At 39.6% G+C, this 22381-nt stretch overlaps 1 protein-coding gene across 1 annotated transcript in view; it reads right to left on the bottom strand.

Moving 5' to 3' along the window:
- Positions 1-2503: 2503 nt before the first annotated feature.
- The window catches only part of Wdr35 (WD repeat domain 35), a 53339-nt gene continuing 33461 nt past the window's right edge, over positions 2504-22381 (bottom strand). Inside the window, exons 15-27 of the mRNA XM_027424626.2 lie at positions 21096-21205; positions 20244-20454; positions 17043-17123; positions 16648-16784; positions 16165-16368; positions 14371-14517; positions 13612-13744; positions 11297-11407; positions 10207-10371; positions 9145-9285; positions 8420-8576; positions 4622-4862; positions 2504-4331 (exon numbers count right to left, since the gene is read on the bottom strand). Of these exons, the coding sequence (XP_027280427.1) occupies positions 4181-4331; positions 4622-4862; positions 8420-8576; positions 9145-9285; positions 10207-10371; positions 11297-11407; positions 13612-13744; positions 14371-14517; positions 16165-16368; positions 16648-16784; positions 17043-17123; positions 20244-20454; positions 21096-21205 (1989 nt within the window). The 3' untranslated portion in view covers positions 2504-4180. The remainder of the gene's footprint in view (positions 4332-4621; positions 4863-8419; positions 8577-9144; positions 9286-10206; positions 10372-11296; positions 11408-13611; positions 13745-14370; positions 14518-16164; positions 16369-16647; positions 16785-17042; positions 17124-20243; positions 20455-21095; positions 21206-22381) is intronic.

Below are 22381 nucleotides of genomic sequence, written 5' to 3'. Positions count from 1 at the left end.
AAATGTAGCAACATATTGAAAGAATTATACACTGTAACCAAATGAGAATTACTCCTGAAATACAAGGATAACACAACACATGAAAAATAATCAGTGTAACATACCACATTAGCAGAATAAAAAGGGGAAAAAACTGTGTGGTCTTCTCAATTCACATAGGAAAGCATTTAAAAAATTAAAACCCTTTATACTAGTCATTGTTATTAGTGAGACCATACAGGCTCTCTTTCCCTTGCCTATTTTATGGCACATCTCACTCTTTTAACTTCTGTGCTCTCCCTTGCTCTCTCTCCTCTCTCTCCTCTCTCTCTCTCTCTCTCTCTCTCTCTCTCTCTCTCTCTCTCTCTCTCTCCCTCCCTCCCTCCCTCCCTCTCTCCATGCTTATACCAGTCGGTGAGCATGCAAATGTCTGTGCGTGTCTTTTTTTCATGTGTGTACATATGTTCATGAATATGGGACCAGAGATTGTTGAGTGTCTTCCTCCGCTGTTCTGCGCTTATTGAGACAGGGTCTCATGCTGAACCCCAGTGCGTAGGGGAAAAGGGCCAAAGAAACACGCCCTGAGCAGAGCCAAAGAAACACACTTTGAACCTGGAATCAGAGCCAGTGAAAGGAATACACCTTGGCCCTAAAACTAGAGCCAAAAGGCTAAGAAAGGACCAGCAAAAGAAACATACTTTGGCCCTGAAAGCAGAGCCAAATCTGACCCTAAACCTGTGCAGAAAACTAACCTATCCCTGAGCAGGAAATCTAGCCATCCCTAATAGACTCAGGGATTGAAATCTGACCAATCCCCACCCTGAAAATCTCCCTGGAAAAACTATGCGCCCTAAGAATCCCTACATCAACCCTGTGTCTGTTTAGCTTGTGGCTGCTCGGCTGCCTCCTTCCACCCTGGCAGAGGCAGCCACTCTCCTGGATTCTTCCCTCCCATTAAATCTCTTGAATGAGGTTTGGGTGAAGACCTTCTACAGCTGAGCAGAGACAACCCTGGGCCAAGCAGAGCCCTTTCACTGGGGAAATCCTCCCCTGGCAAAGCAGAGTTGTTAACACTCTGCTCACCACTCTCCCTCCACTCTCAGGGGAGCAGAGCCCAACTGTAACACCTTTCCTGCAGGAGCAGAGCTGTTACATCATGTAGCTGCTCCCTGGAGTGGGGGAAGCCTTCCCTGAAGCAGGGCTGTAAGCTGCTATGTGGTATTCCTTGGCTCCAGAGCTCCAGGATACCTTTTCATCCTAGCTGTAACACTCAGTATCCTGTGAATCCCGAGTGCCAGAATATCTGTCCAATCCGATCTACCCCAAATGCTTACACAGTGCTTGCTAACAATTGTAACAATTGTGCTAGTCCAGCTAACCAGCTTGCCCAGGAGATCCCATCTGCTGAGGTTACAGGCAGGCAACCTACACCTGTTTTTATGTAGGTGCTGAGAACCTAATTCTATCTGCCCAGGCCCAGATTTCTCTAAATATTACCAACCACAAATTTAATGTATACCATATAAGAAAGTGCTTGAATAAGCTTAGTCTTTTGTACCAGCCTACAATCCACACTGCCAAAGAAGCTAATAAACAAGGAGGACCCTAAGAGAGACATACATGGTCCCCTAGAGAAAGGGAAAGGGTCAAGATCTCCTGAACAAATTGGGAGCACGGGAAGGGGGGAGGGAGCTAGAGAATGAGAAGGGGAGAAGGGGAGGGGTGCGGAGGACATGAGGTAGCAGAACGGTTGAGTCAGGGGAAGAATAGAAGAAAACAAGAAAGGAGATACCATAATAGAAGGAGATATTTTAGGTTATAGAGACATCAGGCATTAAGGAAAGGTCTGGAGATCTACAAAGATGACACCAACTAACAATCTAAGCAACAGAGGAGAGGCTACCTTAAATGCCCTCCCCTGATAATGAGATTGATGACTGACTTATATGCCATCCTATAACCTTCAAAAAACAGCTGGTGAAAGTAGAAGCAGACACTCACAATTAATCACTGAACTGAATTGGAATTCAGTTGCAGAGAAGGACGAGTGAAAAGCAAAGGGGCCCAGACCAGGCTGGTGAAACCCACAGAAACAGCTGACCTGAACATCGGGGAACTCTCGCTCCCCAGACTGATAGCTGGGATACCAGCATGGGACTAATCTAGACCCCAGGAACATGGGTTTCTGTGAGGAAACCTCGGAATTCTACGGGACCTCCTGTAGTAGTTCAGTACCTATCCCTAGCATAGGTGTGGACTTTGGGAGTCCATTCCACATAGAGGAATACTCCCTGAGCCAAGACACATGGGGGGGGGGCGGGCAATAGGCCCTACCCCAAAGGATACAATAGACACTGATGACACTCTATGGAAGGCCTCACCATCCAGGGTTAGCAGAAAGGATATGTGATAGATAGGATTTTAGTTGGGGTGGGGGGGGGAGGACGGAGGGAGAAGGGAACTGGGATTGTCATGTAAAACAATCCTGTTTGTAATTCAAATAAAAAAAAGTTGAAAAAAAAGCTTAGTCTTTTGATATATTTTTAATTTTAGAGAAATATCCTAAGAGCAAACAGTTCTTCTCATGAAATACTTGTTTGTAATATATACATTTCTTCAGTTTCACCTCTTTTCTGTAATTCAACTAAAATATAAATGAAGTTTTTTAAAAGGTTAAGGCTATTTTTACTTTCTCATCTATATTCTTACATATTTCTGAAAATTCATACTGTGAACATGTTACTTTTATACTTAAAATACATTCTTAAAAACATGGATAAAATAATTACAGAAATAGACAGTAGAGGGCAACATAATATTGCTGTTTTCATTTTGGATACCCAGAATGAGAGTTCGGAGCAATGGCAAAGTTAATACTGTTACTTTGTAATAATTTTTTCTTTGTTTCTGAATGTGAACTTTGTGCAGTCTCTAGGAGAACAATTCTCACAGTTTTTTGCCAAGTGGAGTCACTGACATTTGCCTAAAAAGAGTTAGGTTTTTCTCCCATGTGATAACAAATGTGTCTCAGGGTGGTGTGTGTGTGTGTGTGTGTGTGTGTGTGTGTGTGTGTGTGTGTGTGTGTGTCCCACCAAAATATCTACACAAAGACGATGCAAGTACCACATTTTTATGCACTATAGAGAAGGGAAACATGGGATAAACATGTCATTTTTTCGTTCAGAATTTATTGTTTTCATGTTTATTGTAAATAAAATCTCATCAAAACCTAAGTCTAAACTCTGAAAATATAGAAAGGTTATTTTAAAGTATAGTTTAGCAAACTTTGTGTCAAGAATGACTGCAGGTTAGCAGTGCTTGCTCAGGTTCACTGCATACCTGTATGGCCTTACTTGTTGGTTCCACATTTAAGCACTTAGGCCTCGAGAGTACTGGGAAACATAGCATAAGTGGGGCTAAGTTTAATGATAAGGAAAAACAGCATTACTCAAAGTCAGTTAATCATGTTTATTACAAGGAAAAAGGATGCCAAATGCCTCCTCTTGGATGGGGATAAAATGTTTTTTTAAAAACTTCAAATAATAAAAAGTCTTAAAATGCCATTTCCTCCTTTCTGAAAATAAAATATAGAAGAGTTTAACCCTTAAATAGATAGAGAGCTCATTTTATACAACAGTTGCCTAACGTCCCTGAAATACAGGCTATATCAGCTTTCTGCTTCAGGTTTGCCCCCTCCCCGGACTCCTCCATTCCCACCTGCCTCTCAGGGCTTCTCTAATGAACTAGTAACCTTGACAATATGAGAAAAATATTCCTGGTGGACAGTATTTCTGTGGTAACTAGCCACAAACTATAAGCTATATAAAATGATAAATGGACAGATAGGAAATACAGAAAAAATAAAGTTCACATCTGTAAGTCTTATGTGAAAATTAATCAAATTACCTCATAGTTGCACAGTGATGAATGAATTATCTTTTTTTTTTCTTCCAGTACTGACAATGAACCTGGAGACTTGTGCATGCTTGGAAAGCCCTCTACCACTGAGCTACGTTCCAGCCCTCATTTTATTTTTTTAATATAGATTTTATATAAAAATACAACTACAGGATGATGAAGTTGATTCATACTTCATACTGTTGTTTCATATGGTACCTAAGGAAATCAAGCATTATTACATAGACAGGTGAAGATAAGTATAAATGCTTCATATATTTTACAATGGCCATAGTTCTCTCCTTTATTCTACTGAACTGTGGCATAAAGGACAGAAGTTATAGTTGCTGATTTCCTGAGCAAGAACGTAGTGCTTGCACACTTTGCACACCCAGAACTGGTACTCAATGATCGGGCTTCCGGTGGCAATGCATGTTGGCAGTTTTCCTTCTCCACTGTAAAAACAAGAGAGAAAACAATTAGACTTTAAAGTATGTGATTAGTCTAACTATCTAAACACTTTAAATACTGAAGAATGAAAGACATTCTGAGACAAACTTTAAATAAAATACTTTCATCTCAATTTTTTTAATAAAAACTTTTCTTTAAATGAAAAAATACAGCATTACTATACCCTTCTAGGATAAAATTGGCTTTAATATTAACATAAACTCTTCCAAAATTCAGTGCTTTATTATATCCAAGCTTCTAATCAGGAAATAGCATCTAGCTACAATGCACCTACCCTTCAAGAAGGCTGTTCAACTCCGACTTCCTGTTGTCTTTTGGGGTGTGTTTGGTGAAGATTTCCAGGGCAAGGTCTTCATACTGTTGTTTCTGTTCTGCACTGAGGGTCTCTAATGATTCCAGTTTAATAAAAGCTTTTGAACAGGTACCAAAAGCTCTGCTTGCACAAGCACAGAGTGCTAGCAACGAGTAGATCTCAACTGAGGGAATGATGTCTTCATAGTCTCTCAGATGAAGAGCTAGAAAAGATGGGGCAATTAGCATCAGTAAAGAAAAGTACAGGATGAACATGGGTGGGGTAGGAACATGGATCCACGCATGATGTTCTACCTTAACCTACATGAGCTTTAACAAATGTGAAGAAGGAGGAGGAGGAGGAGGAGGAGGAGGAGGAAGAAGAAGAAGAAAAAACTGCTGAGGGGCAGGCACCACCAGCAGGAGGAAGCAGAGTACATAATCAGGTTCTAAGAGTGAAATGACTCCCACAGCCATGTTCACTTCCAGACCCAATCATTTCAGTGCTGAAACATGTAGTTTTTGTCCTATTTGATCCGGTCATTTCTGTGGCATTCCAGACAAGGTAAATTAATACTACTTTAGCTGTAATTCTCAAGGTGACCTATTTCTGCTCACCAAGAAGAAACACTGCAGCATGCGGTTCTCTGTGCTCTTTGTCCTACTGAGAGAACATGGCTCCTAGTGCAAAGAGCTTCCCTCTGTCACCAGACCATTCATTTTGACAGCTGCCACATCTTGTCATAACCCTTCCACACTAGAGACAGATCTTTATTAAAATGCATTGCAGAATTAGCATCAGATCTGTCATCAATTTCTATGTGTCTCCTCTCTAGATCCTGATATTTAAAAAAAAAAAAAAAACCTTCTGAAGGTATAAGTTAACAAAACATATAACAATATATCCGTTGCGTCTTTATCATTAGAGTCCCATCAGTTGCTTCTAAGGTCAAGTGTTGACAAGAAGTTGATGGAACAATTTTATTTTAAAACATAGTCATTGAGTTATGATAAACAAGACCCTCTAATTTCACCTTTGGAGCACAGCAGTTTCACAGGCAATAGTTACAAGGTACATACGATTTCTTATCATTTTACACTGACACACATAAAGATGAAATCTATGGGTCCCTAGCCTAAGGCTAGAAGTGGCACAACTGTGTAAAACATTTAAGTTAATAAAAATTATTTTCTTTATATAAACAACAGCCAATTGGAAAACCTTTCTACAGACCTATTACTAATGACTAAAAATAGGGAAAAATTCCAAAAGAAACATTTGCAATATACCAGAAGTAAACTAAAGCTCTTTAGAGAGAAAAAAAAAACAAAAAAACAAAAAACAGACACTGCAATGGTTTTTAAAAGTTGAAGTTTCTGGGGGCTGGAGAGATGGCTCAATGGTTAAGAGCATTAGCTGCTCTTTCAGAGGACTCAGGTTCAAATCCCAGCACCCACATGGTGGCTCACAACCATCTACAATGGGATCTGATGTCCCCTTTGGAATGCAGGCAGAACGGGGGGGGGGGGCAGGGAGAGAGAGAGGGAGGTTGAAGTTTCTGGATAAGAAAACTCATTATTAACATATTAGTGATTCCATGTTTGTAAATTAATGTAGTCCTAAATAAAAATCCATTGAGAGTTCACTGAAATTCAGTCATCCTCAAAAAGATTATGAGTTCCTCTGGATGGACAAATACAAAAGGATGAGGTACCTAGAAATCTTTTTAGAAAAAGCAAGACACCGGAGAGCCTAAATATAAGTGGGAGCAGGAGACATGGCCCAGTGGTTAAAGCCTTGAAGCTTTTTCCAGAGGCCGAATCTGGTTCCCAGCACCCATCTTGAATGTTCATCACCACCTGGAACTGCAACTCCAGGGGATCTGACGTTCTCTTCTGGCCTCTGTTGGTCCCTGCACACAGTGGCAAACAATCACACAGACAAAACAATAATAATAAAATAAATAAATTATTGGTAAGAAGAGGAAGGTACTGGGGAGGAATTAATATGTCTGCCTGAAGCATGGTGGTGGTCATGCTGCTAATTATAGCACTTGGCAGGCAGAGACAAGAGGACTGCAAGTTCTGTCTCACCACACACACACACACACACACACACACACACACACACACACACACACACACGAATCTAGAATTTACAATTTGTGATGGGAAAATACATCTTTGTTTTCATGTTTATTGTGTGTGTGTGTGTGTGTGTGTGTGTGTGTGTGTGTGTGTGTGTGTAAGCACATGTGTGTGGGTGCATGACTGAGAACGCCAGAAGACGCAGTTGGATACCCTAGAGCTGGAGTTACAAGCATTTGTGAACTACCCTACATGGGTGCTGGATGAGAACTCTGGTTCTCATGACAGAGCATCAGGTGCTCTTAACTGCTGAGCCATCTCTCCAGCCCCATTTTTAAATAAATGGTTTTAAGACAATGTATTGCTCTGTGCTAAAAAGAACAAAGAAAAAGACTAAGGGGCCTGTGGAAACCACCATTCACTGCCCCTTCTTACAGCCTCCTTGCAGCTGCTGCTTACAGAGGCCACAGAACCCAGGATCTCTAAGTAAACCTCCCTTTTAGGAAAGGATCACATGATCAACCAGGAGATCCTCTCTGGGAGGCAGGGAGGCTCATCTCTGCTTACATACAACAAAACTGGAGCTTGAAAAGGTCGAGTGATGAGGTAAATGGTGGCAGATGCTTGCCCTGCAGTCATTTGTCAGTCAGTCATATGCTTTGGGTTTTAGCAAACTCTCAAACTATACTCATTGTAGTTAATAAATAGAAAAATATCTAAGCCCTCAGATACTGTTAACCCAGAAGAAATGTACATTTATACTGTATGTGAATAATCTGTGGATGACAATACTTTAAAAACCATGGACTGTGATGCAGCTGCTAAAACCGTCATAGATCTAAGTTTAACAATGAGGGAAAGAATCCTAACACTTTCCTGAGGAGGGAAATTAAGCTCTGAAGTAGAAAGAATATCTCATAGAAAGTTGATTCAAATGATGCCTGCCATCAAGCCTGGTGACCTGAGTTGGAGCAGCTGTATCCACAAGGTGGAAGGAGAAAACCAACTCTCAAAGTTGTCCTCTGATGTCAACACATGGCCCATTGCCATACGTGTGCACACCAAAACAACAACAACAAAAAAAACCCTGACTGAATAAATGTGATTTCTCTAATTAAAGAAAGGGAAAAAAAAGTTTGCTTAAATGTTCAGAATGATTATCTCTGAATTATAAAATTATTTTATTCCATTATTTTCTCTTTTTGTACTGCTCTATTAAAATTTCTAAACAAGAATTCCTTTATGAAAAAAGATAAATGCTATAGAATGTTAACAGTTCTGTGCACTGTTAAGGCACAGAAAAGCAGGCCTGTTCAAGCTTCCCATATGTGTGACAAGTGATGAGAGTTTCTCCCGGAACAGGTACAATCTATTTAAAATCCTGTGAGCTGGGTGGTTAAGTGTCTGGCTTTGAACAGAAGACATATGAATACTACACATTTATTCGTTTGTTTATTATCCAAGACATCTGATATTTCTGCGAACACTGTGCACTATGTTTTTTTTAAAGTGGGAAAAAAATCTTCAAAAAGAGGAATTCACAAAATAAACTGTATATACATATATCATCTTGACACATATAGCTAAAAGTATAGGGGGAAGAGTAAAATTAATATAAAGACCAATGAAGAAGCTAGCTCTCCTATTCACTTTAAGTTTCAGGTGTCCTCCACACATTATGTGGCACTCCTACCTGTCTTCAATGCAGTGTCAACATATCCCTCGTAGAGCTGCCGCTGGGCGAGAATGAAAAAGTGGTAGGCCTCAGCTCCTCTCCAGGCATTGTCTGTGAACCGACTAGTTGTAGAAAGAACTTCCTCTTCCAGTAAGCCAGCCAAAGCAGAAGTGGCCTGAGAGAAGAGCCAGTGCACAGAGTCAGCCCAAACAACACAGTCTCACCCCACGTAGTGCAACAGTGCTGTGACTATGAAGGTCTGAAACTAAGACATCAGCACAGCTACATAAGATGTATAGCTACATAAGAGATCCCATCATCTTTCCTGTACTCCCAGATTTAAGTTCTCCATTGTAATCCACAGCTTTCTAAATTGAGATCAAAGTTTAAAATAGACCTGGTTAAATGTTAAGCCAATGTGAAATTTATTTAATATAATGAGATTCATTTATAGTAAAAATAAATTTATATTCTAAGACAGTTTTTGTAATTCTCTGATTAAAAACACTTTAACAAAAGTAAATTAATGCATCCAATTAACTAGTCTTAAAGGAAAAGAGTTTTCCATATTTCTAGACAGAAATCTCTCAATCTGCATACTTACTCTACAGGAGGCATTGCTATTCTTTTAGCCCATTAAGGAAATGAACTCAGGCCTACAAAGGAAAGGGCTTGTCCGGGAAGAAAGGTCTGAGATGACTTGGCATTTCTGTTATTTGAATTAGCTGACTGTTCTCCATTACCTCTGAATTCTTCCCTTTAACTTTCCCACGCTGTGCATTTTTCATTTGTTCATGATACTGTTCGATGAGCAAGGCTGACAGTACGTACAGCTTCTTCACACGCAAAGGCTTCGTCCTTTTCTTTGCCTCTTCATCTGCAATCTTCAAACATTTCAAAAAATTGAGGAAGATACTTCTTGGTGTATATTTGTACAAATAAAATCATTTCCAAAATTAGCTGACATTTGATTCTTTAAAAGAGGAGGGAGAGTGGTAGTATGGAATATAAATGTAAATATGTATTAGATTTTAAAAGCCATTATCTTTTCTTCAGTATTCAGTCACTTGAACAGAAACTAACAATCTTAACAATAACATCTATTAAATAACTAAATCAGAGAGGATTAAGTGGATAAGTGGTGTGTCCTTCAGAAGTTTATTTAAGTGATTTTGAGGAAAAAATTTCTCTTTTTATTAGGTCAAGCAAGGAAAGAGGAATAATAGAGTATAAAATTATGTATATTAATACTGTATTATGGATATTAAAGAAATACATTGTTTTAAAAAGTATACATTTTACAAGGACTTATAACTTTATCAATAGGATTTAATTCCAGTTAAAAGAATTTGTTCTTGGCAGTCCCAGGAAGTTCTGAAATTCTTTGTTAGCTTCGGTACCAAATACACAATTGTTTAAGAACTGGCAAGTTGCTAGCATCCATAATTACCCTTGTTGCAGACGGCAGCAACACACAGACTTGCAGTTAAAGGGGTTTCGCTATGACAAACACTCGTTTACTAAGAAAACAGACAACATTATTTTTAAAGCTATAAAAGGGCATATAAAAGCTGATTGTTCCAGTTCCAATTCTGTCATGGGTTTCTCAGGTGTTAAGTGCATAAAAATATACTTGAATGGCTATTCTAACTGCATAGAAGTCCACTGAGATGTATAGACTTTGGGGCTGGTTAATTTTGGGATGTGATCTATTTTATTGGCAAGTTTTTTAATAATAAAGCTTAAAGTTAAAAAAAGAAGCAGTAACTAGAACAAAACAAATGTTCAACGAGACTGTGCATTACCTTATACATCAGTTTAGCTGCATCAAAAAAATAGCTGGCTTTCCTATAGAGCTCAATGGCATCCAGAGTCTTGTTCTTCTCCAGTAAATGTGATGCATACCTAGCTAACAGAGATCCAATTTCCTTCATGCTGTGACTTTTTGCCAATTCAACAGCTTTGTTCCACTAGGAAAAAATTATACCATTCAGTCACCCAAATATTGAAATAACTTACATCCCGCAATAAGCGCCGAAGTTTGTAATAAATGCTAACACTACTTCAAGATAGAGCAAAGCCAGTACACATTCTAAAAATCATTTAAAATCAGAGCAATCACAAGTTATACAAGCAAACATATCAAAATGATTGAACCATCTCAGATGGATTTCTTGGGAAGTACACTTGAAAATGAAAAGTCTTAAAATTTATAATCACATTAATCTTATGGTTTTCTTTTTGCACATATGATAAGCCAGAAAAATAATCCATTTTTTAGTTTTATTGTACAATAAATATACAGTTCCATTTAAGAAAATATTCTATTAGATTTAACATTTACAAATGTTAAATTTGTTTATAAGGCAAAGAGATCTTTATAAAAACACATCGAGAAAATGCTCACAGGAATATACTGATAGCCAACCGTTTCTGTAATAATTCTGCACTTTAATTTTAGTGAAATCTCAGGATTCTTTTAAATATCAAATACATGTTTTTTATAAAACAGAAAGGACTCTCTCTAGACTTGCCAACATAAATATTGATCAAGTAAATCAATTCTTTCCTTAAGCAATGAATGAGTATTAACCTGTCCTTTCCTGGAAACAAAACCAACCCTAACAAAATATAGAAAATTATGAAATTATTTCCAGACAAACACTTGAAAGCACAGGTCTGTTCTGATTGGCTAAGTCGTGAGCAGGTCACCCCCTGTGGTAGCACACGAGGTTAAGTACAAATGTCCACCAACTAGGCTTCTTTCCCCAAACCCATGCCTAGCCCCCGCCCCCTTACACCAGATCTGCCTTACACTGGAGACCACTTCAGTGACTCTCACTTTAAAATCCCTGAAACAACAAGCTCCCAGGACAGCAGCTGTCAGTGCCTTACTTGGTTGAGGTGTACGCAGGTGTCCACCGCTGCCTTTGGTTGGTTACACTTCAAGAATGCGCTCACGGCTTGTTCACACATTCCAACTCTCACAAACATCTGTGCTATTTCCTGTAGGCACCAAACACTACTGTATGACCAGATTTCACAGACTCAGGAAATCACCTCGATTTTAATTCATCAAAACTCCACAGGAACGTAAGAACAAGAAACTGGTGGGGCACCTGATACTACATCAGTGGTTGGTGATGTAACCTTTCAGACCCGGGCCGAGGTCACAGGTCAGGATGGGTGCCACAGTGCCTACTTCCACAGAACCAGCGTTTCACTGGCTCAGGCCCTGAAGACACTGCCCTGCCTTCCTTTAGATCAGCAGCCTCAGGCCAAGAACACTGCCATAAGTTCAAGACCAGCCTGTACTATATAGTGAAACTGGCTCAGAAAACAAAGAAAAAAGCATCCTACTGGGTATTGGTAAAAAAAAATAATAATAACCTGTAAAGGAACTGATATATTACTGCGTTCTAGCTCCCAATCATAATAAGAAACAGCCTGGACTTGGGATGAGGCTCAGTTGGCAGAATGTTGCTTGGCAAGCACAAAGCCCTGGGATTGGTTCCAAGCACCACATAAACTCAGAGGCTAGAGGCAACAGTATCAAAAATCACCCTGGCCACATGGTAAGTTCAAGGCATCCTGGGATACATGAGACACATCAAATCTAATCTAAGGAGTGTCTCATGCCACCCGTGGTCCACGTCTCTAACTACAGTTACATATGAGGTTGAGACAAAGAGGATCAGTTGGGTCCATGAGCTGATGCCCTAGAAAACAAAGCAAAATTCCTCTCAAAATGAGATAGATGGATAGATAGATAACATAGATAGATAGATAGATAGATAGATAGATAGATAGACAGACAGACAGACAGACAGACAGACAGACAGGCAAATGCAGGCTGGGGTGGAAGACAGTTTAATGGCCAAGTATCAAGTTTGAATCCTAGCATGTCAAAAATCAAAAAGGAAAAAAAGAAATACCCCCTTCATCAGCTTCCTCAGAAGGTGGCAGGAGACTAGGGCATCCACCACCACCATACACCTTACTGCCATCTTTTCATTTCTTTTTTTTTATTTGAATTAGAAACAAGATTGATTTACACAACAATCCCAGTTCCCTTCTCCCTCCCTTCCTCCCTTTTCATTTCTTTTATTACTAGTAAAGAGTTTTTCTCACCCCAATCATCACTTCAAAAATATTTTGGGGTGGGGGAGGGGTGCCTATGAGATGGCTCAGTAGTTAAGAGCACTGGTTGCTCTCCCAGCTGATCCACATTTCCATTCCCAGTACCACCTGGGGCTCACAACCATCTTTAACTCCAGTCCAGGGGATCTACCCTCTTGCAGCCTCTGAGAGCACTGTGTGCATGTGGTACAGACATTATATGCAGCAAAACATCCACACAGCTAACAGATAAATAATTTCGGATATATAAATACATACTTTGAACCAAAATGTATTTTAAAAAATAATGCCTTAATATTTTTTATAAACACATTCTAATTTTTCAAAAAATTAAAAAGCACAAAAAGTAGAGTTGTTTAGAATGCTGTGACCTGTAAGAAACCTGTCTCTCTATCTCTCAATACTCTAGCATTGCTTCCCAGTCTTTGTGTCTCCTGAGCATACGCACGTGTGAATGCTGTGACCATGTGGTATATGTCACAGTCTACATTTCCCACCCAAGCCTGTGCTCTTCATCACATGTCACTATAGCCCCTGACTCAAGCCTGTGCACTCCACGTGTCACTATAGCCCCCTGACTTCAGAGCATGGCTTCACTGAATTCATTCCAGGCCAGTTACAACTGCTGAGGACTTAGTAATTTATTTTTCTGGATCCTATATGGTAATTTTTTTTCTGCTTCACCAGAGATGACACAAACATAAGTTCTACTGTTCTCCATACCCAAGGTTCTAAAATATTTCAGTTTCTCGCCTACTTAAGAAAACACATAGGGGTGTAAACAAGGGCAGATGGAACTATCATGATGGGGACCAGCTGCCCTTTTCAAGAAACCTGAACTGCCAGAATGCCATACTTGTCTATTAATTAGCACACAGTTTTTATGATGTAACCCACAACCTATAAGTGGATGACCCTGTGGCTGAGAGTTGCTAACTCCACAGAGAGCGAGTTATACACTAAACAAATAAAATACAGACATTAACAACACCCAACAATCAACTCCAAGGCCTAAAAGTAAATCTTATATAAATAACCCAACACCAATAACTAAAAATTGGAATACCTACTGGAAGCAACTTGTGGTTTTCTGGAAGTGAATTGGCAAGATTCTCTAAGCCCTCATAATCTTCTAGCATATAGTAGCATTCGGCTAGGCGCTCCTGATTCCTGCCTTTTAAGTAATATTGTACAGCATTCAGCCTGTGGATGAAAAGAAAACCTTTGTGTGAGTCTCCAGATAAACAAAAACTTCCCCACAATACTCTCTCATTGGGATTACTAGTGTCTGTATTGCTTTATCATCTTCAGCTACACAATACCTTTAAAGCACACATCTTTTAAGATTTAAAGACAGTATAGTATACTTTGAATGCTCTCATGATGTTCTAACTTACAACATCACAGAAGCACCTGCAACTCTGACATAAAGAAGCATGTCGATCCCAATGAAAACTTAAGAATAAAGCAATGCATTCCAAAGACAATCTATAACAAAACAAGCAAATATACTTTTTTAAACTATGTTCATAAACAAATCATGAATAACAGCCTAGGTTGTGACCTCAAAACAGTGGAATAATTTCTGAGGCTGGGTACAGCATTCCTTTGTAGAGATGGCAAAGTTATACCATGCTCATCTCTCAGCCCAAGGATGACTTGCTCTCCAGTGTGCATCCAGAGAGCAATTGCATCACAGAGCCATTTGAATATCAGGCTTAGGAGAAGGGCCTTCACTCAGACAGCACTACTCCTGGGGAGGTCCTCTGGTTAACAGATTAATCCTGAGCTCGCAAGAATGCATTGGGCTCTTCAGGCAGCTCACACACCACTTTTGTCGATCGGCAAAGTAGTCTCCAATGGCATTGTGGGCTTGTTCCAGGAGACTGTCATCTGCATCCCCAGACCCAGTTTTCAGGAGCTGCAATACTCTGAACCAATCCCCGAGTTTCAGCCTCAGACCAATAGCAAGATCTCTACCAGAAAAAAAGGAAAAAAAAATCACTCATTCATTCTTTAATCCATGCTACAAAATCTGTCAGTTGCCTGCTCTGGTTCTGGGAGCTAAGGTTATCTCCAAACACTCTGGGAACAGCCTGGCCAATAAGAGACAACTGGGAGAGAGCAGAAGCCATGGTGTGAAAGCGTGTCCTCTCAAAAACCTCATGTTGAAACTTAATCCCAATTGAAGTAGCATCAAGCCACTGTATGTTTGGGGAATTGATCAAGCCCCCCCCCCCTTTGGAGATGACAAAAACCTTCACAAAACGGGCACCAGAGAAAACCGACATCCTCCTTTTGCCCTTCTGCTTTTCACCACGTGACAACTCAAGGCACCATCCTGGAAGCACAGACTGGTTCCTACCAGACATCACATGTGCTAGACGCTCAGCCTTGGACTCCCCAGCTTCTAGAACTGTGAAAAGCAACTGTCTGTCCTTTCCAAATTACCCAGTCTAAGGCACTTTTGTCACAGCAGTATAAATAGAAGAGACACCAGAGTAAAAAGCTGTGTCTAGTCTTCTTTTTCTAGATTTCCAACTTACTGAGCAAACCAATTATGTAAATAATTACATCTTTTCATTGATTTCTTAGACACAATCAGGCTTATTTCAAAATACATATAGTATAAATGCTTGCTTCTGTATTTGTTTGCAGGGCTTAAGATGTATTAGGGATCTCTTGGGAGTATAAATACCAATTAGTGAAAATTAGATGATATGCTTACTGCTGAAATGAAGTTCATACATTCTATAAAGAAAAACTAAACATAAGCCATAAGATCTCTCCTTTGATTTTTATTTTATGATTCCCAAGAGAAGGAAATTAAATGGCTTTAGCCATCAAAACGCAGATTATGACCTATACAATAAATAATAAAAGTCTCCAGTCTTGCTGGTCGATGATGGTACATGCCTTAAATTTTGGTACTCAAGAGGCATAGGCAGGCAGATCTCTGTGGTTCAAGGCAAACCTGGCCTAAAGAGTGAGTTCTAGTAAAGGCTTCAAAGCTACACAGAGAAACCCTGTCTCAAAAAAAAAAGTCTTCAGTCTCTAAAGACCTATCAACTTTACTAAGTGAACATCTCCATAATCATGTATGAACAATATTTAAACAGAACAAGGGGCTGAGAACTGGCTTAGAGAGTAAAATACTTGTAGCACAGCATGAAGACCTGAATTCAGATCCTTAGCCTCCCTGTGAAAGCCTGACATGGCCACTGCCTCTGTGACCCCAGCACTGAGCAGGCAGAGACAGCCCCTGGGACTTGCTGGCTAGTTAATCTAGCCAAAATGTGAGGCTCCAGGTTCTGTGAGATACCCCATCTCAATAAGGTATAAAATGGAAGTGGAAGACGTCCAACATTTACCTCTGGCCTCCACAAAAGCACACATGTGCAAACACACACACACACACACAAAGAAACCTTTTAAAAAAGAGTAAGTAAAAGCAGAGAAGAAAATATAAATTGATGAGGCATGCGAAATGCCCAGATGTATTCCAAAATAAAAATTATTTTCTAAAAGAAAAGATACAATCTATCTAGTCTACTTTATAGTCTCCATTTGTGAGACACTAAGGACTGAAAACTGCTTGGGGATGGCTGCCTTCATCAGTTTACCTTCTGTCCATATCCAGATACATTCTTTCTGCTTCTTCAAACCTGCCAAAGTAGGCAATAATCTCAGCCTGCTTCATTGACTCACTCTGCAGATTGCCCAGGCGCTTCACAAACTTGATGCCTTGGTAATCCTTACAGCGCACGAACGCTTGCTGTGCCATGTACAAGTCCAACTTCTGCAGGGCAGCCTCAGCCAATAGGCGCCTTGGTTTTAAAAAGAAACAGAAAACCTACTGCATATGACTAATAAGCAAGTCTTGTATCAGAATTCAATTAGTGATGCATGGTTTTAAAAAAATCTGGTGGATTCTGGTAAAAATGGTTATGTTAGCATATGCAAGCATGTATCATATAACATGATTAAAGAGAAGAGCAGAAGAGATTCCAGTTCCCATCAGGAGGCTAGTGTGAGAACAGAAGGTGACAGAGTTGGGACTTTGAAAGCATACTGATTTGGGGGAGAGTTGGGGTTTTTTAAAATACCAAAGTCGGGGGTGTGGATTGTCTTCTATGAATTGAGATGCATCTTCAATTCCAACCTTCTCAATCAATGCTCGACTATCTCGAAGGGACCGGATCTCAAAGTTCATTATATAATCCTTGCTAGGGTGTTCTGGATTCTGCAAGTGAAGATGAAACAAAGGAATTCAAACGGATACCTGCAGAGTTTATTTCTTCCCTACAGTTAAAAATATAAAGTGTCATATTGTGAGCAAAACTAAGAAAAAGAAGTCCCCATGTTTGGATCTTAGGAGTTATTTGGAAAACAGACAAATGGAGTCGTCCATGGGCAATCAGGCTTCCTACACAGAGGTGCGCACAATGGCAGAAAGGGTCCCCCAGCTTTCTCTCAGCTCCATTTCCCCAAGGTTAGTTACCTTTAGAATCTCATCCAAGAGAACAGATTTAATTTCCAAATCTTCAAAGTTGCAAATATACCCAGAGGTCTGAATGGGTTCCTTTAAAAACAAAAATGACTGTTACATCTCATCATACACAACACCCCCCTCAAGGAATCTTGATTTTAAACTGGACTGTCAAAACTTGAAATTAAAAAGAAAAATAGAGTGTCAGTAGTACCATATTCCCATCGCCTAAACAGTTAACATTCCACTGTATACATGCCACTGAATTTCTGGCTGGTACTGTATTTCACCTCTATAATTCTATACATTTCTCTAAAAGATACCCCACCACGTTACGAATTAAATTCCTAGTAAATATGATAAACATTGTATTTGGATCTAATTAAGTGCATCTACCATACAAATCCCATAGCAAACTGGAGCCTGCCCTCTTTGTAACTGATATACTTCCTACATAAGATTTTATTTACCAACATGTAAATATATGGATGTCACATGTATGTCTCTTATCCTACAGATAGTTGTAGAGAAAAAAAGTGTAGGATGTATACATATTATAAGGTAAAGTGGGCTGCCCTACATCCTTAGCAGAAAACAATAGATATATTACATAAGACAAAATAAACTGCTAATCTACTTACTACTTCCAAGAATACTATGGAAGAAATAGGATAACAGTTTCTAGCAATGGAAATCGTCAAAATTACATTTTTGAAATATATATACATAACTATACTATCTATTGCACAATTATGATTTTAAAAAGATACCAAAATGAAAATAAAAGGTAAAAATTCATAGTTTGGGTTTGATATGCCTAAGATCGAGGCTCTTATATGCACAGTAGATGTACAGAATGGGGTTTCAAATATCTTTTCTTTGAAGAAGCACAGGTTGTTAATTAAAAAATCAAATCATATGAAAAAGTTTATAGAATCTTTTAATTACCTTTAAAAATGTGATTTACTACATATGGTAGATAATATGTTTTCATGAGTAACAAGCTCACATCAACAGAGCCAGGCATGACAGTGTACACCTGTAATCCCAGAACATGGGAGGTGGAAGCAGGAGGGTTACAGATTAAGAGGCAGCCCTCTGTTATACAACATGACCCTGTCTCAGGAAACACCACCACATCCGTGCACATACACAATCACAACAAAACTTAATTTGAAAAGAATAATATGTAATGAGACATTTCTCACAGGGTCTTTTTATGTTTTGATTATTTTGATACTATCATATAGACCAAATATACTTGTCTAAACCTGATTATCACTAGAAATAATTTTAATTTTAATTAGATACTACAACAAAGCAAATGGTTAGAAGGTGAAGTCATCAAAGATAATCTATGGATTAAAAAATATAGCACCACCCTGGAAAAATAAAGTATAAAAATGTAAAGTGTTCCTTAATCTTGTAATTCTTCACTACGGGATATCTTAAGAAGTCAGTTCTGTTTCTCATAACAGAACTGATAATGAGGCAGAAAGACATAATTAATATTGTAAAATTATTGTTCTAATAAAAGTTCTTTAAATGATGACAAACACAGAGAAAGGGAGAATAGGAAAAGTAAAGAAAGGGCAGGAGCGAAGAGTTTTCACAATAGTTTATAAATGTTGGCAAATAAGTAATGTGCAAGAATTTGGGTCAATTAATCTTCCTAAAACTCAACCTCTGCTTGTATTATGCTGATTTCCTTTCTGTTGCTAAATAAGCACTGTGACCAAAAGCAACCTAGGGAAGGAAGATTACACTTCTAAGTCACAGTCCACCACTGAGGGAAGCCAGGGCAGGAACTCCATGGGAGCTCAAAGCAGAAACCATGGAAGAACACCGCTTTCTGGATCCCTTGCAGGCTCATACTTAGCCAGCATTCTCAGACATCCCTGAATCCACTATTCAGGGAATAGTGCCAACCAGAGTGGGCTGGGCCCTCCTCCATCAATTAACAATTAAGATAATCCCCCACAGATGGAATCATGGGGCAATGTGATCTGGACACTCCCTCAATTGAGACTCTCATCAGGGGTAACGCTAGGCTATGGCAGGGTGACAGATGCAGCTAACTAGGCCAAATTACATCAACCAACTTTATTTTCCAAAATACAATAGCAATTCACCCATACCGCAACTGAGCACGGTGTGTCACACTACCAAGCTACAAAGCAGGGTACACTCACATAGGCATTAAGTAAGGTATTTATTTTTAGTCCAACGGACATCCAAGCTTTGGTACACATCACTCAGCACAGACAGAGGTCCCACAGCATGTGTGATACAACAGGCTTCCTGACTTACACCCTCAGGCTTGAATACACCTATTTAACTAGATTGAGAGATTACATCATCAGACTTTACCTTCACCTCACAAATTAGTCAAGAGGCTGACAGGGTTCTTAAAAAGAATCTGCCAGCTCCAGGGATCACCAGTGATGACAAGGATCCAGTGACAACACAAGCAACAGGCAACTATGGAGTGGTATGGCTCCTCCCTCCCTCACAACATGGAAACAGTGATCTCTCATCTATCTGTCCACACATGGAAAACATATAGCCAGCCACTAACTGTCAGACCACAGCTAGCCTCTTGAGTGCCACTAACTGTCAGACCATAGCTCACCTCTTGGGTGCCACTAACTAAACAGCCTGAAGAGAGCATAAGAAACATAAGGCAAGCATAAACTAGTTACATAAGTACAAGAAAATATTTAGATTGCTTCAAGAAATTTTGGCAAATAAATCTGGTGATTTTCTTTTCTTTTCTTTGAATTTTGATAAGAGAAAGAGAGAAAACAAGACTATTGAGTGGCCGTGATCAGCTCGGTTTTGGTTTCAGGTACGGTCCAAGTTGGCCTGGAACTTCCTATATAGCTCAGGTTGACCTCAAACATTATGGTTCTCCTCCCTCAGCCTCTCAGGTACTGGGATCACAAGCATACGCCCCCATGCTCAGCTATGAGTCCATCTTTTAAAGAACAAATAAGTACCTAGGAAGTGTCTTAGAGAAGGCAAAGATATTCAAAGGTATTATTCCCACTATGAAACAAATACTTTTAAATGCCACAAAAATTTTTACATTTATTTTCACAAACTTATATGCAGTAATGGCAATAAATTTCTCACAGAAACAAAGGAGGGATGTCCAGGTTTAGAATTTGGATCATTATCTATGGACTGTTAGCATTCATTTCTTGCTTGTACCTCAGGATCCAAGTTTCTGAAGACATACATTCTCGTCTTCTCCATCATTGCAAACAAGTCAGGATTATCCTTGGCCCACTTCATATCCCAGACATCTTTGCGTTCCAGTTTTAACAATTCACCAACTACTTGCTGCCCTGCATTGTCTGTCACCCGAGTATCCAAGTCAAAGAAAGTCAAGACTCCAGCGATGTCGACAATAGCAAGACGACTAGAAGTCATACAATTAGGGACGGAAAAATTGTAAAATACTATCAGTGGTCATGAAGTCGAACTGCTTACAACTGTTCTTCAAGGCCCTTTTATCAGAAACCTGGAATGTGGTGGGACAAACTTTAAAACTTTTTTTTAAACAAATTTAACAGAAAATAGAAACTATTCTTCACTTTACTACCTTGTAAGGAAAATGTATCCAAAACCAGCTAGTATCAAAACATAAAATAGTTCATGTTAAGCTTCAAGAGTTTAAAAAAAAAAAAGTACCAGGATTTCCATTTTAAAAAATGCAGTAAAGTTGTCCGGCGGTGGTGACGCACACCTTTAATACCAGTACTCAAGTGGCAGAGGCAGGAGGATCTCTGGGAGTTCGAGACTAGCCTGGTCTACAAGAGCTAGTTCCAGGACAGCCTCCAAAGCCACAGAGAAACCCTATCTCGAAAAGCACCCCCCCCAAAAAAAAAGCAGTAAAGTAAAACTATACTCAACAAGTTTATAATAAACATACCTGTCAGCACATTTATTGCATAAACCGAAACATCCCAACATAAGCCACATCCCTGGAGGAGGAGCCTCAGGTCACACCCCAAAGGAGGAGCCTCAGGCCACACCCCAGAGGAGGAGCCTGGAGCTTACCTAGAGTTGCAGTTCAAAGATAACTGGCAGGCTCGGCAATCCAGCGAATATTTTTGAATCAAAGCAACGTTAGGAAAGCTGTACCTCTGGATGATGCCAGACTCACGCCCCTAAGTAAATGACCTTTGTTTAGATACCACAGCATATTTACCATGAGAGCTTCAAGCTGTTCATGTTTTTTAAACCAAAGTGACACTGTCCTAGCAAGTTCTCAACTCTGCTGCTGAACCATGCATGCTACTAAGTACATGTTTATCACCTAATTTAAGTGTTTTAATAGCAGCTGTAGGTGGTCTAATTTTTCCTCACAGAATATTCAAGAAAGAAGTCAGGACCCTAGATCATTAGTAATATGCAAATTCTTATCTGACAAGAAAGAAGCATCTAAGGCTACTTATACTTTTTCAGGTTAATATTTAGAGTAGACTAAAGACTAATAAAGTATCCATTCAATTAAATTCTACATACATGAAACGGAAGGTCATGGTATGAGTTGATCATTACTAGCCCTCCATCCCACAGCCTTTATACTACATCACTGACTTTTAACAAGAGGAAAGATAACCTAAAAGCAGTAATACCTTGAATATTACTTAAAAACTGACACAGGACATGCATTTCCTGAACAGGCACGACAGCGTGCAGATGGGCGGCAAACGCAGCAGACAGGAGGGTACTGTCTTTTAAACAAACTCTTCTGTACCCGAGCCGTGTGGGGTGATGGGCAAGAGAAGATGGTCTACATAGCTCATCTTTACCTCCTGCCTTTTAGCCAGAGATTAGGGCTTCCTCAGCATAAAGCTCAAGCGGGGCCTAACAGAAAGGTGGGGAAACCATAGGCCACAAGGTTCTTAACAGCGTTTCCCCACAAAATGAGCTGACTGCCAGAAAACTGAACTGGAAACAGGCAAACCTCTGCTGATGTGACTCAAATACACTGCTGGACCACACAGTTACTTCTGAAGTGAGTATTTTCAAATGTCTCAGCTCAAGGAAAAACATTAGGCCGTTGCTTCTATTTTTAAAATTTAGCAAAATATTGCCAGGAACGCTTCCACTTTGCTGGCTGGAAAACACACCACTTCATTCTAAGTTTTATGAAGGTGGTTCAGCCAGAGCCAATAGAAAAATCCTGGGCTACATACAGGAAAACAATCCTACTACCGATGCTTCCCATACAGTCTCTGCACCTACTGACTCTTTGTGGGGCATTCAACCCAGGACCAATTCCATGTACATGTTCCATCACCTGACCGCTTTATAAATAGTTAACGTTTTTGCAAATG

Source organism: Cricetulus griseus, chromosome 7, assembly GCF_003668045.3.
Source record: "Cricetulus griseus strain 17A/GY chromosome 7, alternate assembly CriGri-PICRH-1.0, whole genome shotgun sequence".
Taxonomy (NCBI): domain Eukaryota; kingdom Metazoa; phylum Chordata; class Mammalia; order Rodentia; family Cricetidae; genus Cricetulus; species Cricetulus griseus.
Note: the sequence above shows the minus strand (reverse complement) of the source record. Positions and strands in the feature narration are given on the sequence as shown.